Source organism: Haliotis cracherodii, unplaced genomic scaffold (genome assembly GCF_022045235.1).
Source record: "Haliotis cracherodii isolate W230 unplaced genomic scaffold, xgHalCrac1.p SCAF_26, whole genome shotgun sequence".
NCBI classification, from domain to species: domain Eukaryota; kingdom Metazoa; phylum Mollusca; class Gastropoda; order Lepetellida; family Haliotidae; genus Haliotis; species Haliotis cracherodii.
This window is the reverse complement of record NW_027266282.1, coordinates 1453961-1472823: the sequence shown is the minus strand read 5'-3', so window position 1 is coordinate 1472823 and position 18863 is coordinate 1453961. Positions and strand designations below refer to the sequence as shown.

The window sequence follows — 18863 nt, the reverse complement described above, 5'->3', positions numbered from 1 at the left end:
GAATTTCTCTCAAACGACTTTTGGAGAATTCTGGTATTGACTTGCCACACAGACCTTTTAATAGTATTATGAGCAAAACGTGTGTCCACGGGAGCGTTGTCAATTTCATCGTCATGACCATCTCTAACTGTAACAAACCAAATATATTTACCCAATTCTGTGCACCGCCTACTTGTCTTAAACGCGTTTTGTGAGTTGGTTCAACTTATCCTGAATTACCGGTAATTGCGATAATTTGTAGCATATACTTCAAGGTGGCACCAGGGGTTGATTGTTTGGTATAAGGATCCCCACGACACAGGTTAGGAGGTTTAGTTTGACAAGGACAACTACTGTTATACTATGGCCACTGATAAGCAACTTAACAATGTGGATTACAATGAGGAGAATCAAAACTTTACGCAAAAACATCACAGTATAAATCACATGAATACAATGACATGACATAGCCAACAGGGTTATTAAGTTATCTATGGATCTATACAGACAAACAGAAAAGGCGTATAAAAATTCTCCACTGCTACTATGACGTCATCGCTCTCGTCGAAATGGGTTCTAGCTGGAGATTTCTTTATGTATGGGAACAGATGGAGTCAGACCAGGAGAGTAAGGTCTTTACTGAAGAAATTCAAATCAATTAATGCGACAAAACCCTTTCCAAACTCATAAGACATATTTACTAAAATTCCGACAAAATCATGAGCATATGATTATGATCACCACACCCGTGGAGTGTAACAATGACAATATCTCCTCCTTGAAAAGTATACCACTTCCCACGTTTCTATGTTTCAATTACACCCCGTAATTGCCACAAGGATGCAACAGAATATTCATTGTTTATTATCTTGTCGTTTTGAAGACTCTCGGCATCCCAGAACACTGAGTCCATTACCTTTTCAGTGATGGTTTTTGCCTTCTTAGGAGGTGGTGATGTCAAATGCTTCTACAGTTTTGATAAATGTTTTGAAGTGGTGAACCCAGATCCCATCCATAGTCACAAATCGTTGCAAGAACCTTTTCTGGATCAACTTCAAACAGAGCTAGATCATCAAGGGACATGTGTCTGGCTTTTTTCTGGTCTGGTTTTTGTCCCGGGAAATGCGTACGAATTAAAAATATGACGCTCAGTCAGTTGAAGGCGGTCATCACCATATCGTGGATTCCCGGATATTTCTGGTATTGTTGAGGTGACAGGTCTTCCAGGATGGGGTCGTCTTCAGGGTGTGTGCGTGTGCGCCCCACACATGTGTGTGCCCCAGACCTGTACTATGTCACTTGGTAACCGATGCTTTGCAAAAGGACGGTCAAACGCTTTGGAACAACATGCTCGTCAACATCAAAAGTGCCAAGGATTTCAACCAATTTAAGGAATTGTTAAAAACCCATTTGTTCTGATCCGCCTACAACCCTCACTGAACTCTCTGTTGACCGCTAGAGCGCCTTTGAGCAGATGAATCTGGCAATTGGCGGAATATAAATTTATTAATAATATTATTAAACCAATCAACTAAACTGGATATGTGAAACAACAACTCTATCTATGGTTTAGGAACAGCAGTTTTCATAACTTTACAACTAAATAGTGGAGAAGGTTTCAGTGTGCGGTCGTGTAACACAAGTACTTGGTAATTTCAAAATTCCCATTGCCTTTGTTATTTTATGGAGTAATGATAATAGTCAAAGACTATTTAAAGTGTTAATGTGATTGCGATATTGTTGCTAAACATGTATGTGCAGAATGCATCTAAATTATCAGATGCCTCTCAGCTACAGGGTCACAGAGGTACAATGTATTGTTCAACACAGGCAATATATATAACAAGCCATACAATCCATTGATAGGTGTGTCGTGTTTCAGTCGAATTCACCTACGTCTGTGTCGAAACGTCATGGCTTAAGAGTGTTTGATAAATGTTGTATGATCTTCTGTTGTTTGCATTATCATAATTGCCTCAAAATCCTTAGTGTGGCTGAACCATTTGTGTGTGTGTGTGTGTGTGTGGGGGGGGGGGGGGGGGGGGGGGGCATACCAGGTATGAGTAGTAAGCGGTAAGCCGGATGACATCACTCAGGACCGTGTTATTATTATGTTATGTGCCACGGTGATCATGAAAATATACAACACATGCATTCATTCGGTGCTAAAATGATGCAATTTTAGAAAGTGTAAGAAACAAAGAAACCGCACCCATGCAACTTCGCCGCCTCCATAGTCTAGTGGTAGAGCGTCCCCCCGGAGAGCGGAAGGTCCGGGGTTCGATCCCCGGCCGCGTCATACCAAAAGAATTACCAGTTTCTAAGACTGCTAGCTGCACTGCTGAGGAAATGAAACTTGGATTAATTCCTAGAGCAAACTCCATAAGCTGTTAAACATAATCACAAACATTTGTACACACATCAGACAGGAGCCAAACTGATGCCCATATGCAGTACAAGAATCTGTAAAATGTTGTTTGCCATTCCAATGAAACACGTGGCATATCGTAAAGTTTGATTTTCAATATTGTAGTACATGTATGGAATCAAGTCACAAAAACGCAACTGCTACAGAAAAGCATACATTACATGCAAAAGTTGACATTTGTGCAAGCCCCATGCTTTCCACTACTCAAGAATGGGTATAAAAACATGTGCGTTAACGGGACTCCATATGCATTGTTTAGCATCGTGCTGACAACAACCACTTAGAAAAACAAAATTACGCAATTATTCAACATTATGAAATGCCACGCCTGTCCGAAAATGAGCGCCTCTGAGCCATTGGTATGCTTGAAGCAGGATCGAGTCAACGTGATGTTGCAAGACAATTTAACGTCCACAGAAACACCATTTGGTGTTTATGGCAACGTTGGCAACAGACGAATGCAGTCAGAGACCATCCTCGGAGATGCAGGCCACGCGTAACTAATAATCGACAAGACAACTGGATTCGAATAACACACATACGAAATTGATTCAGGCCAGCAATAGTGACTGCAAGAAGCATCCCTGGCCTTCGACAAATATCTTCACAAACCGTACGTCGTGGCCTCAGATGTGCAGAGATTGTCGCTAGAAGACCCGCCAGACGTCCCATTTAGACAGGAAACCACCGTCAAGCACGTCTACAGTGGTGCAGACAGCGTCTACGCTGGACGGCCATGCAGTGGGGACAAGTTTTATTCACTGACGAGTCTCGTTTTCACCTCAGCCACAGCGATGGACGGATTCGAGTGTACCGACGTCGAGGTGAACATTACGTCAATCATTGTGTCTTGGAAGAAGATCGGTTCGGGGGCGGCAGCGTTATGATACGGGGTGGGATTACAGCAAGACAGAGGACCCGTTTGATAGTGGTAGAGGGAAATCTCAATGCACAGCGCTACCGCGACGAGGTAATCGGCCCTGTTGTTCTACCGTTTTTGCGTCGTCATGGTGTTTATGGCACCTTTCAACATGACAACGCCCGGCCTCATTTTGCTCCACTTGTTCAGGAGTCTCTTCAACAAAACAACGTGAATGTCATCCCTTGGCCGGCTTGCTCCCCTGATCTCTCACCAATCGAGCACATGTGGGATGAGATGGATCGGCGCCTTCGACGTAAGCCACGTGTTCAACAGACACTCAAGGAACTTCGAAACATGATCCAGCATAAATGGACAGATATCCCACAGGACTGTGTGCGACGCTTGGTCCATTCCATGAGACGAAGATGTGTTGCTTGCATCGCAACCAGAGGCGGACACACACGTTATTGATTTGTAAATTGACATTTTGGCATGCTCATGTTTTTTTTTATGAAATCACGCATTTTCTAAAGTCAGTATGGCATATTAAACCATTTGAATATTTACAGGAGTCTTTTATCTGCTGCAAACCGAAATTGTTTTAGATTTGGTAAAAACCATAACTTTGCATTAAATCTTATTCAATATCACAGGAACTTTTGTTGTTCATAATAGTTCAAAGAAAAACGGGGTTCATTTCCGGAGTTTACCTCGTACGATTGTCATTATTACTTGTGAAACTGTGGATAAAAATCCACTTACATGGCTGAGATATTCAGTGAAGGAAGGGCTTACACAAGTGTGTAATGCCAACGTCTTTCTGTATAACTCTAAGAAATGTAAGATGAAGTTTTGTATACTTATACAATGTGAGACATGGGCTTTAGTTTCAACGTTTGAAGAGTATAGCTCAATACTATTTCTGTATTGCTTGTGGGGCATTTATAACAATGTATATGACACTAAGTGCCTAATATGGATTGAGAAATGTGGTATAAATGGTAAAGAGTTAGTGAGCTTCTCGACATCTTTTCTACCATATGTGAACTTCAAGTGAATGTTGACACATACACGTGCACATGAAGTATCAGACGGCCAATGTGAAAAAAATTCTTTTCCCTGCTGTACAGGTATTCGCGTGAGACTATTCCTGTTTAGTCTTCAACGAAAGGTGTTTTGTCAGGGATTGCATATTTTAGTGAATGTTTGTCATGGGAATTTAGCCTGCCACAGGAATGAAATGACGAATGTATCAGTTTGATAACGGTAATGCAACACGTCGTCGGCGAGCATGCAGATGATTTCTTATCGTCCGTTCCTTAACTTCAATTCCGGTTGCCTGGTGCAAATGAACAGCAATTTTATTGTCTGGACAGTTTATGAATCATTAATACGATGTAATTGGATGCCTATCATCATTCGGTTGTGGCATTGTATTGTGAAGCATTTTGTAGCGCCTTTAACTGAAGGTTAAGGTAAATGAAACGGCCGCTTGTAAGGTAGCACTGTGTCGTTGTGTCCTAAACAAACCATCTGTGTTTGTATCAGTTTGTTAGAGTTTGTAATGCTTTCAACTTGAAATAATCAAGTAAGTGATTGGCTGAAATGTAACGAGATGTATGGGGCTTTCTGTTTGAGAGATGTATTAATGCAGGTGGTATGTATTTTGCTTTTTGCGCCCAAATGTAATCTGTTTTGGCGGATTATCGAGACTGATTTATTTTCAGGGATCGACGTTTTATATTTGTAAAACTGCACCCTAAGCAGTTCATGGCTGAGATTGAAGGTCAATGTAATAAAACCAGAAGTGCTTTCTAAAGCTGTACCGAATCGTGAACCGAAAATGATGTTATTAGAACGAAACTGTTCATGACTTTCTTATTACGATAGTTAAAGACACTAGAACTGAATTGGGCATGTGTTTGGACAACCTTTAACTGATGTCACACTGTCAAAATGGTCCATGACGCACACTGCTGATGGGAATGTTTTGGAGTGTTCAGGAAACGGTGGGAATGGGTCTGCTTTTGTTTCTGTGGTTATTGTAAACACTTTCCTAGTTTAATTTGAATCGTGTGTTCAGTCTTCCCACGTTTGGAGGTGCCAATTTACTTGTTTAAAGTTGTGTTATATAATGCCCAAAGCAACTCTCAGTTTCATATCGGTGTCATCCTATCCTTCCTGATTGGAGCTGGTACTGGCGTGGCTGGAGATAACATCGTATCACCTAACTCACATATTTTGATTGGATCAGTAGTCAAATAGTCATTAAAATATGTCATTAAAGATATATATTACAAGTGTGATCAAGTTAGATAGATGTAAGTAACAACATTAGAAGACATTTCATTTCTTGAACCTATTTCTTTTTAATATCCTTCCTCTTAAATAGCTAAAAGTCCTTAAACAAAAAAGCTTGACAAAATGAACCCCTTGTAGGTCCACATGTAGTCACATATATGCTTGACAGATATGAAGATATGTCTAAAACATTTAGCATTATCACTGATTAATTAATGCAAGTGTTGGTCTTGTGTTTGATGATGATGCATTTGTTTATTTAAGGGTGATGCTCTCGTTACTACATGCGAATACAGCACAGTGTCGAGGGAGAAAGTCACTGTGGTGAGTTGTTTAAATCGTAGTAGGATGGTACCATTTTTTCAAAGGTACTTAAAATAGAAATTATTTCCAAGCTATCTGCAACTATTTGATGTCTTTGGGTTTCTTTACAAATATTTTTGTTTACGTAATGGGATTCACATTTTATGTCCATTGTTGGGACATTGTTTTGTGTCCAATATAATGGATAAGTGCAAGATAAATATAATGCATGGCAATCATTAACACTGATGACACATAAGTCATAAGTCATAAGTGTCATAAGTGTTATTGTTCAGTATAAAAACTATATTCCGTGAAGATAGTTTTGTTTTTATGGTTGTCCTCCGCATAATAGGCAACGTTGATATGTTACAGTTTTAATGATTATACAACGTCTGATATTTCAGAGACACAATTCCAACATAAATACAGTTTCACGTTTGAACATTCTGATAAACATTTCATACGACTAAACGTATTCACGTTTGAACTCATACTAATTAATATTTGTTAAGGAATTCATTCAATTTCATTTGAATTTGTCTCAATGTTCTAATAGTTATCTATCTCACTATAACGCATGATATCCATCTCTTATACATAATATATTTAATTATTTGTTCAATGGTTCCAAACAGAATCGTTTCATGTTTTCAATTAAACTCATTTTACCGTCATGTCCTTGCAAAATAATCCAGTGTGCTCACGCAAACCCATGCATGAGCTTAGAGTAGGTTATTTCTTGTCAAAAGAGTAGACTTCAATGTCCCACACGGCTCGCTGACATTGCTTCTGGTCACGTTGCTCATAACGTCAATCATTAAATTTTATGACACATGCAGAACCGATTATTTACAGGCCGCGGTGGTATATTGTTGTCAGCACCATTCACTGACATGTGTAAGTGCTTATAGCACATTGTAACTACGTGATGATTTGAAGCTACACCATGGCCCACTAACAAAACAAATTGGCTTGTATCATCAAGTACTATATATAAAAAGTTTTTTTGTAAAAAGCATTTGGTGTACATACTCGATTGAAATTAATGTGTACTTCTTAGCTATTATAAGTGGTGCACTCATTTTTCATAACAAGTTCCCATTTTGAGGATGCAGAAACAATAAGAAAACAATTTTCCGTGGGATATTTGGATTACTTCATGCTTCGGATCTTTGCGAACAGAAAGGTATTCGTACCTGCTAGTGTAGTTAAAAGTCAGAATGTTTAAAAAACATGAACATGAAGGTTGAGTCAATATGAAAATAACTTAAACAACGTAGAAAGTACACCCTTTTGTTGACCCTTCATCTGTACATATATGGTTATCTTTCCTAAAATATATGGTTTGCTTGACATTTAAGAACAGATACTTATCATAAGACCTAAATATATAATAAGAACATTCGTATTTGTACTCTAGTTCTGAAGCTGGGGGGGGGGGGGGGGGGGGGGCACGGGTGGCCCACTCGTCTAAGGCGCCGCAATTCGCTGTGCAGTGTTGCGTTCCTTGGGCAATTATGATTGTGGGTTAGAATCCCGGTTCGCCTCTATTATGTTTCTAGATTTGTAAGCAGCATACCCGTGCTCGTGGGTTTCACCAAAGTGTTAAACGTCAAAGACCTGCATCACTTCAGTTCCCACATTAAGTGGACACGCCGTGATATGACTGGAATACTGTTAAGAACGGCGTTAAACACACCTCACTCACTCACTGAAGCTACAGTCGTTAATAGATAGAAGTGCGAAGAAAAGATAAGCGGGTGGTAACAGTAACGAACTGTGACCTGTTTGACCCATTTGAGAATGTGTCAGTTAAAACCCATGAGTGAGTTACATATAACCTTTGAGTCTGTATGGTATTGAAAGCGGATGACAAATAGACGAACAATATTCTTACATGCGATTTACGGTTAAGTAGATGGCTATAAAGAGTCTGTGTTGCGTCCTCGACACCATTGTCAGGTCTATGTGCAAATTGCAAAGGGTCAAGAATATGCTGAACTTCTTAAAATAACAATTACTTGATAATGCCTAAAGCATTTGGGAACAGTTCCAATGTTAGAACTTTTCCTAACAGAGGAACGTGATGGGCATCTAATGAAGTTGGAAAACTTTTTTGAAATATGCCGCAGAACGCTCACTGCATTCATTTTATACTACATCACATACATTCATGCGGGCAGCGTGCCATGCGTATGCTTAGAAGGCTAAAAGATTTAAGAATATCATCCTGTTGAAGGGACTGAAATACATTTTCAACATTTGAGGACAAATCATTAGTATCAAAACGAGCACAGAGTTCAATTCATTGACGAAAGATGTTCATCAGCGATTTGTAGGCGTCCTTCACATTCCAATAAGAAAACGCTTTGTTAATTTTCTTAATTAAAAGCCAAATCAAATCCTCAGGTGCGTGCACGTTTTATTGTACCTGGATATAGACCAGGTTTGTACCGCTGACACTGTTTAACTTCTTATAAATATGTTACCAGGGATTCTGTGGTATTTGATTGGTTAACCAACCACACATTTCTGGTTTATGCTTCCCCCTATCCCCTTGCAACCTTGATTTGTCCAAAGCAAATTGTTTTGGGTATTTGTCCAAATATTTTTTGAAAGCTGACATTTTTAAATATAGTATTGTGTGAGCCCATAAAGACTGGACTCCTATCCATCCAGAAGGACATGTTTGTAATCAGCATATTTTCTTTGTGTGTTTTCGTTACTGTTCACTACAATTGCTCATTCGGGTCCATTTGATACCTACCTTTTTACCACGGGCAACAATGGAGCTGTGATAAACGCAAGCTTTCACAGTTAACCGCACAGTTATAAAGTTTCTTCTTCACATTTAACCCAGCTATCTATATTGTAAAGTGCCTTCTTCACATCTAACCCAGCTGTATATATTGTAAAGTGTCTTCTTCATATTTTACCCAGCTACCTATATTGTAAAGTGCCTTCTTCACATTTTACCCAGCTACCTATATTGTAAAGTGTACTCTTCACATTTTACCCAGCTACCTATATTGAAAAGTTCCCTCTTCACATTTAACCCAGCTACCTATATTGTAAAGTGTCTTCTTCACATTTTACCCAGCTACCTATATTGTAAAGTGTCTTCTTCACATTTTACCCAGCTATCTATATTGAAAAGTTCCCTCTTCACATTTTACCCAGCTACCTATATTGTAAAGTGTCTTCTTCACATTTTACCCAGCTACCTATATTGTAAAGTGTCTTCTTCACATGTTATCAAGTTATCTATATTGAAAAGTTCCCTCTTCACATTTAACCAAGCTACATATATTTTAAAGTGTCTTCTTCACATTTTACCCAGCTACCTATATTGTAAAGTGTCTTCTTCACATTTTACCCAGCTACCTATATTGTAAAGTGTCTTCTTCACATTTTACCCAGCTACCTATATTGAAAAGTGTCTTCTTCACATTTTACCAAGTTATCAATATCGAAAAGTTCCCTCTTCACATTTAACCAAGCTACATATATTGTAAAGTGTCTTCTTCACATTTTACCCAGCTACCTATATTGTAAAGTGTCTTCTTCACATTGTACCCAGCTACCTATATTGAAAAATCCCTCTTCACATTTAACCAAGCTACCTATATTGTAAAGTGTCTTCTTCACATTTTACCCAGCTACCTATATTGTAAAGTGTCTTCTTCACATTTTACCCAGCTACCTATATTGTAAAGTGTCTTCTTCACATTTAACCCAGCTACCTATATTGTTAAGCGTCTTCTTCATATTTTACCCAGCTCCCTATATTGTAAAGTGTCTTCTTCACATTTTACCCAGCTATGTATATTGAAAAGCTCCCTCTTCACATTTAACCAAGCTACCTATTTTGTAAAGTGTCTTCTTCACATTTTACCCAGCTATGTATATTGAAAAGTTCCCTCTTCACATTTAACCAAGCTACATATATTGTAAAGTGTCTTCTTCATATTTTACCCAGCTACCTATATTGTAAAGTTCCCTCTTCACATTTTACCCAGCTATCTATATTGAAAAGTTCCCTCTTCACATTTAACCAAGCTACATATATTGTAAAGTGCCTTCTTTGCATGTGACCCAACGACCTATGTTGAGACTGATCAGCCCTGGACAATGATAGAAAAGCATAGTAGTTCATTTATAATGCGCTGTTTTCACACTAAAATATTTGCTGACAGCGCAGAGAACAGAGGGCAGTTCAGTAGAAAGCTTGGGGGAAGAGACAGGTCTTGAGTGACGTTCTGAAAACAGAGTAGGTAGGACATTCATGGAAACCAGTTTTACCTTCGTTACGCAGAACGCAGTTTTGATGCAGGTCGGAGTGTTCGAGTTGGGGTATAAAGTTGAAGCAGGGCGCAGGGATAACTTAGGGCCGATTGAGAGTGACATTGGTATGCAAGAGAAGTTTGAAGATGATTCCATGTTACATTGGAAATCAGTGCAGTTCTCTGAGGACAGAGTTGATGATAAAGCAAAATCATTTTAGAACAACAACACTCTTTTTTTAATAATGATGTTTTCTGTCTCCCCATTGCCACGGTAATGAAGACAAGGATTGGACATAATGGAAAGTTACTACAATGGCGATTTAACTGAAATCATTAAGCTATTATCTAATCGTTTTCTCTTAATACATCTGATTAAACTTGAGTCATAAACAAGTTTCAGTACACGTGAAGATAGATAAAGGGAAACATTGTACACATGGTTATGTACTGAAAGAAATGACTCTGGCAGACATTATCATTCTCGTGTTAAAACATAAACAAATAGAAGCGTGTGTGACTTATAAATACAAAATGAATAGGTAGATGAGCCTATCTCCCCATTAGCTAAATTATGTTTCTAATTAAGAATGATATACACAGTTAAGGCTTATATGATACCAATCAGCCACGTTTAACTCAATTAATAGTCTGACATTGAAGATTGTACATTTTCGTGCAGCAGATGGGTATAATGTGGGTCCTGTCCCCACAGTATGTATCAAGTGAATGCAATCAATTATTTCGGTATGAATATACTTGAAAATGTTCACTACTGATCATCTTTCAAAGACGATTAATGACATAATTATTCCGGACCATATTCTATATCCGGCGTGCCAGTTGTAACTGCCCAGTCTCGCTTCTCATTCAGTAGGATAGGATAGTCACTTGGATCACATCTGCTGTTGAACCAAATAAATGAGGTATATCACTTTGCAATCGTTTGCGTCATACTCTTTCTTTTGAAGGGAGGACTTGCCATAACAGATGAAATGTGCGTAAACTATGTCCATTACTACCCACGTGTAGATCTGGAGGTATGCAAGAGCTCCGTGGATACATCAACGCTACAGTCATTTTTTAAATTCATGAACAAGTGAGTTTGTACATATTATCATTCACCATTTCCATATTGTTCTTGATATCATCATGAATATGCATTGTCGAGGCCTGATCAGCCCAAGTAAGGTTGGGTGTTAGTTTCCTCTTCGACCGGAAATTGCACCAACAAGTAACCAGCCTCGTTCTCATTAAAAACGCTGGTTAAACTGTGTGAATCTCCGAACCTCCTGACCCGTAGTTCTCATTCTCATTACTACCCGTAGTCATTCTCATTCTCATTACTACCCGTAGTCATTCTCATTCTCATTACTACCCGTAGTCTGCCTCATTCTCATTACAACCCGTAGTCAGTCTCATTCTCATTACTACCCGTAGTTAGCCTCATTCTCATCACTACCCGTAGTCAGCCTCATTCTCATTACTACCCGTAGTCAGCCTCATTCTCATTACTACCCGTAGTCATTCTCATTCTCATTACTACCCGTAGTCTGCCTCATTCTCATTACTACCCGTAGTCAGTCTCATTCTCATTACTACCCGTAGTCTGCCTCATTCTCATTACTACCCGTAGTCAGTCTCATTCTCATTACTACCCGTAGTCTGCCTCATTCTCATTACTACCCGTAGTCAGTCTCATTCTCATTACTACCCGTAGTCTGCCTCATTCTCATTACTACCCGTAGTCAGTCTCATTCTCATTACTACCCGTAGTCTGCCTCATTCTCATTACTACCCGTAGTTAGCCTCATTCTCATTACTACCCGTAGTCATTCTCATTCTCATCACTACCCGTAGTCAGCCTCATTCTCATTACTACCCGTAGTCTGCCTCATTCTCATTACTACCCATAGTCAGCCTAATTCTCATTACTACCCGTAGTCAGTCTCATTCTCATTACTACCCGTAGTCTGCCTCATTCTCATTACTACCCGTAGTCATTCTCATTCTCATTACTACCTGTAGTCTGCCTCATTCTCATTACTACCCGTAGTCATTCTCATTCTCATTACTACCCGTAGTCTGCCTCATTCTCATTACTACCCGTAGTCTGCCTCATTCTCATTACAACCCGTAGTCAGTCTCATTCTCATTACTACCCGTAGTTAGCCTCATTCTCATCACTACCCGTAGTCAGCCTCATTCTCATTACTACCCGTAGTCAGCCTCATTCTCATTACTACCCGTAGTCATTCTCATTCTCATTACTACCCGTAGTCTGCCTCATTCTCATTACTACCCGTAGTCAGTCTCATTCTCATTACTACCCGTAGTCTGCCTCATTCTCATTACTACCCGTAGTCAGTCTCATTCTCATTACTACCCGTAGTCTGCCTCATTCTCATTACTACCCGTAGTCAGTCTCATTCTCATTACTACCCGTAGTCTGCCTCATTCTCATTACTACCCGTAGTTAGCCTCATTCTCATCACTACCCGTAGTCTGCCTCATTCTCATTACTACCCGTAGTCAGCCTCATTCTCATTACTACCCGTAGTCATTCTCATTCTCATCACTACCCGTAGTCAGCCTCATTCTCATTACTACCCGTAGTCAGTCTCATTCTCATTACTACCCGTAGTCTGCCTCATTCTCATTACTACCCGTAGTCATTCTCATTCTCATCACTACCCGTAGTCAGCCTCATTCTCATTACTACCCGTAGTCAGCCTCATTCTCATTACTACCCGTAGTCTGCCTCATTCTCATTACTACCCGTAGTCATTCTCATTCTCATTCTCATCACTACCCGTAGTCATTCTCATTCTCATTACTACCCGTAGTCTGCCTCATTCTCATTACTACCCGTAGTCATTCTCATTCTCATTACAACCCGTAGTCTGCCTCATTCTCATTACTACCCGTAGTTAGCCTCATTCTCATTACTACCCGTAGTCTGCCTCATTCTCATAACTTCCCGTAGTCTGCCTCATTCTCATTACTACCCATAGTCAGCCTCATTCTCATTACTACCCGTAGTCTGCCTCATTCTCATTACTACCCGTAGTCAGTCTCATTCTCATTACTACCCGTAGTCTGCCTCATTCTCATTACTACCCGTAGTCAGTCTCATTCTCATTACTACCCGTAGTCTGCCTCATTCTCATTACTACCCGTAGTCTGCCTCATTCTCATTACTACCCGTAGTCTGCCTCATTCTCATTACGACCCGTAGTCAGCCTCATTCTCATTACGACCCGTAGTCAGCCTCATTCTCATTACTACCCGTAGTCAGCCTCATTCTCATTACTACCCGTAGTCAGTCTCATTCTCATTACTACCCGTAGTCAGCCTCATTCTCATTACTACCCATAGTCAGCCTCATTCTCATTACTACCCCTAGTCAATCTCATTCTCATTAATACCCGTAGTCAGCCTCATTCTCATTACTACCCGTAGTCAGCCTCATTCTCATTACTACCGTAGTCAGCCTCATTCTCATTACTACCCGTAGTCAGCCTCATTCTCATTACTACCCGTAGTCAGCCTCATTCTCATTTATATACTACCGTCTATAATGATCTAGTCCTCCTTGTCTTTGTTTACCGTGTGATAATATAATTGTTTTCCCGGAATGCCACGTGAACTGGTTGAGTACCAAGTGGGGATTTTCCTCCAAATGGTGCAGCACTGAAATGTATATAGTAGACTGCGGTGTCGAGGTTCCCATCAAGTGAGTTTAGGAAGCACCGGAAATGTTCCACTTCTTCTAATCATCCTTGCGAAGGCACACGTGTTACGTGATTTGTTCATGTATGCTTGTGGTTTTTTATTGAGAATGTTTTCTTCGGTTGTGGAAGTAATACAAGCATCATCTTCTCATAGATATAAAAGACTAGGAGAGCTAATATTCGGACAGGATGGGATGGGTAACACTAACAAGGTAACAACACTATCAAGGGCTAATCATCTCAGGGATCGATCGATCGATCGTTTGTTGATTCCCGTTCCAAAGTCGACAAATCACAGGTTGTTTGCAGCACGGCAATAGCCCGCGTTGTAGACGCCGCACCGCTTATTCATACACAATGAAATCATGTGAATCACAACTGTATGATAAGCAGAATCAATAAGATTGACAGAAATAATGTCCCCCAGAGATTAATCGACCTTTGGTGAAAGTGTCAAAATCAGGAATGACATCCTACGAATGCCAACTGAAAGATTTGTTTTGATGTTAAGTTTCACAGACATAATCGTTCATGCTCAGGATGTGTTGTGAAAACCTATCTTATCTATAATTCATGATCCAGAGCATTTTTTTAAGAGTATAAATCAAATTGGCAGAAGAGTGGACATTTTACTTGAACTTTTCTTCCAGAATGGAATTGCAGCCCACCTCTCCACTGAAGACTAGCCGTAATAACTATCGCATGATTGATTGGAACCCTCTTAACATCAACCTCTTGGAATACTTGTACGGCACCTCTTCACTTTCTGTGCAATGTAACCGCTCAGATGGACAACGATTTTGGGTAAGTAAAAATATAACGTCACGTCACTATACTCATCGACAGAAAAAAAGGATTGCATGAATTGAATGGAAAATCAATGATTATGAAATGATAGGTTGTGATATGTAATTAAGATATGACAAGATAATTGAATCTTAAAAGCAATTGTGACTAGGGCAACTATCTGACATCGTACGGAAATGCTCTGATCTGGTGTCCTGGTGGTTTTAGGATCTAGGGACACTCTTCTTGATCATTTCCAAATTGCGATACGTTGTATCACATTGGTACGCTCGACGTCCTTGTTAATACCATAGATGTTCAATGACACGTTGTGATTGTTAGCGGAACAAGGCAGTACCCAGATATTGTCATGCCTACTACTTGGCATTTCTGCAACTGTAATCTATTGTCCCGCCAAGACTACGGTTACAATGTACAGTGATGCATGAGTGATACGATTATGACCGAGCGAAAGCGAGTTCAGATACCATAGATAGTTTACGAGTTTCGTAAAAATTGTATCTAACCAAAATGAGCGGGGTATGTAATTATTACCCACGTTAAATCTGTATTTAAGTGTAAATAACAACAACAACAACACAATAACAACTTTCTTTCGTTAACAGACCAAACTGAAACCAGTTGCGTATGAAATATTGATATATGCCCAAATATAGGCATTGTTGACATTTTTATGCATACGCATTAACGACACGTTCCTGATGTTGTGTGGGCAGGCATGACAGCACCAACGTTAACGCTCAAGACCTCGTTTCAAGAATGGAATATAGCTAAAAACGGCGTAAAACCATACTCAGTCACTCGCTCTTGACACAGAGGCAGGGTAACAGGCAGAGTAAGTGCCATCTTTTAACGTCAATTTGAATTACGCGGGCGGGTATCGAGCCTCGAACTTCCGCTCTCCGGGCGGACGCCCCACCTCACGAGAACACTGAGGCGCTCGGATGACGTGTAGTCTGTTGAAATTAGTGTGTATTGGCAACAACAAATACACTCTGACTTCACAATAGGAACGAAAGAGGCATGAGGTATGCTTGAAGCAAGGAGGTTTGTAATTAAAAGCGATAAAACCCTTTCTATAATAATAAGATATCTCGACTCTACGATTCCGACTATATGTCATGAGCATGTATTTATGAATCACTAAGTGACTTTTCAGTTTGGAGGGCGGACGTCCGGGCAGGAATGTCACGACAGACCGCTCTGACGTTTTCATTGTCAAGGATTCTTGACAACTGTGTCCAACAGGTGTAGTGAGTACTGTCGCTCAAAATGATGCTAATGCCCTACCGTGGCCAGATTTAAGCCATATTGGACACATTTTGGATGAGCTTGGCCGCCAGCAATGGCAACAGGTCATTGTTGACCAGTCGTTGTAATGCCCATCAAGATGGTGAACAACGCTATTTAGTCGACGTAGACGTATAGAGGTGGATATGTTACAGGGAATATGTATAATCAGGGAATATGTATAATCCCTGAAATTTTCAGGGAATTTATTTAATGTCTGATTCACTCAGGGAATATACATAATCCCTAAAGTTTTCAGGTATTACACATATTCCCTGATTTAACATCAAGTTTTTCAAACATATTCGCTGAAATTACTTTTGAGGTTCTTATATAGTCAAACTTGATTTTTAAAAAAGCCAAATTATTTATGAGAAGACAAGTTTATTTGACATGATAACAAATACCTTTCACTTAACTTAACAATTAGTCTTCACTGTAATCAAAACAATGCTACATCAAACATAGGATAGACCTAACAAACAATAGCTCTTGTACAGGTTTTTTCGGAAATTCTCCTCTAACTCCATCGTGAAAATGTGAGGTAATTCTGTACTGTACTGTTTTGGGGGGTTAACGCCCGCTCCTACAACTCGCAATTTCGCAGTCGGGGTAGGTGGGGAAAATAAAAAATAAATAATGTTTTAATGTAGGTAAACACCGTACCAGAAAACCTGTAAGTGAGAGGGGCATAAACCTAATCCTAAACAACTACGGCTATAATGTAGACTAAGTGTGTTAAAATATAAAAAGAAAAGATAAGTTAAATGGTAATATATTGAGAGTGGTGAATTTTGAGGCCTGAAAAGAGTAGAAAGTGCTATATAATTGTGATTGTAAGATATACTTAGAGAAAAGGTAAAGCATAGTGAGGTAATACATAATGTCAGCAGTTTTTAAAACTATCTTTGTACTTCATATGCTAACATTGATACTTTGATGGCAATGATAACCATGTATTGTTACAACAATTACTGTAAATCTTGTCTTTGTTCTTTGCGACTGCGTCAAAGGCCGATATGTAAGGTTGGATTAAGGTGATGATTCTCCTGTGTCATGGTGTGGGGTGCTTTCTGTGGTAATGCACGTTCCAGGCTTCTTGTCATCCGTGGCAACCTCAACGCTGCTGCTTACCGCGGACATGCACTGGCAACAGAACTTCGGCCTTTTATGGCAGCACATGGACCCGGTTTGATCTTCCAACACGACAATGCCAGACCCCACACAGCAATTTTGACAAGACATTTCCTTCAGAATGCAGGAGTCAACGTCATGGACTGGCCGTCAAGGTCTCCCGACCTTAATCCCATCGAACCCGTCTGGGATGCTCTTGGCAGAAGTCTGCGAACTCTCCAGAACCAACCACAGAATTTGCAAGATCTTGGCACCGTTTTGCAGCAACAATGGCGTCGTCTTCCCAATCATGTGTTCACAATCATCACAAGGTTCATACGGAGGCGTTGTGTGGCAGTTGTCAATGCACATGGTGGCCATACACGCCACTGAACTTGTGTGCCATCAGATTCTCGTGCTTGGGACTTATGATTTAAACTGTTGATGTTATTACCGAATACCGTAGATGCTTGGAACAAATTATGGTTACCGCCGTTAATTAAAATCCTTCTTTGGACATTAATGATTAAAAATTACCTTCTCTGATACATTTGTCCGTTCTATATCATATATGGGATTACTTTTTAAAATATGAAGTTTTTAATTTGACTCAGTATATATCCTGCTGAAAGGCCGAAGACCTGCAATTTTGATTTTATGCAATGTTATTCGTCACTCGTCGTTAGCTCACCAGGACACAACGTACAAATGTGCTGATGTCATATCAGGTTGCCCATCTGTCTGTTTCTTAACTTTCGACTTCACTAAAACTGCTGAAGGAATGAGTTATTAAATTAAAGAGGATAGTAAGCGCCATAGTGTGACTCAAAAAGGAAAAAGAAATCCATTAGCGAACAATCTCAGTCATAAATTCGGGGAATCTGAAACATTCATTTGCTGTGTAGCAACACAATTCTTTTTCTAATAGATGTCAAAAGCTCCACAAAAGTATAATGTATTACATGTTCACCTACATACTATATACTTTCAGGGTAACTGGAATGGTGTACCGCCTCCGGGTGCTTCCAATGCGCTCCCGTATCAAGGAAGTATCTGCAAAGCATCAGACACGTCCCCCTTGTTTTAAAAGCAGAGACATGGAAGAAGATTACCATACCATTTTCTCGGAACAACTTGCACCTGGACTCAAGTGTTCGATTATATAATTCTAATAATATGTTTGGAATATGAAATACAACCGAGCGTTTCTGATGTTTCACGTTATACACAAATGGAACTTTCACTTTTGCGTATCCAAGTGCTCATGCGCATTACAGTGAACACTTGTATGTGTAATCTATGCATCATGTGTACGAAATGGAGATACTGTGTGAACCATGCATGGCGAATATAATCTCATTGGTTGGATCACCTTCCATTGCATTCTCTTGTTCAGGATGGATTACAGGAAAACATATATCAATCAGAATCAGTTAGACAATACATAGATATCTGCGAGATCAAAGAAGCTACGTCTATACAGCACGCGCGGTAGACAAAGGAAGTGAACGCCATGCGCCACATTCTTTCTTCAGCCGTTGGAGGGTGCTCAGCGGAAGGAATTGTCGAACGTTTTGTTGCTAATATTTCATTACCTACCATGATCAGTTACCATTCTTGGGCGCAGATATAGACTAATGAATCTCATTTTCAAGAACATGGGATACATACTGGGAATAGACACATTTCGTAACACCATGTAGACCTACTCTTAATTAGTAATTACATAAGTTATTGTTCAGGGACCTTTTCATTAAGAT

The 18863-nt window shown here is 39.8% G+C and overlaps 1 protein-coding gene across 1 annotated transcript in view; it reads left to right on the top strand.

Moving 5' to 3' along the window:
• The window catches only part of LOC139473026 (dopamine beta-hydroxylase-like), a 61341-nt gene extending 42603 nt beyond the window's left edge, over window positions 1-18738 (top strand). The window contains exons 9-12 of the mRNA XM_071255531.1: window positions 5835-5894; window positions 11131-11258; window positions 14544-14697; window positions 18095-18738. Coding sequence (XP_071111632.1) covers window positions 5835-5894; window positions 11131-11258; window positions 14544-14697; window positions 18095-18190 — 438 coding nt within the window. The 3' untranslated portion in view covers window positions 18191-18738. The remainder of the gene's footprint in view (window positions 1-5834; window positions 5895-11130; window positions 11259-14543; window positions 14698-18094) is intronic.
• The last annotated feature ends 125 nt before the right edge of the window (window positions 18739-18863 follow it).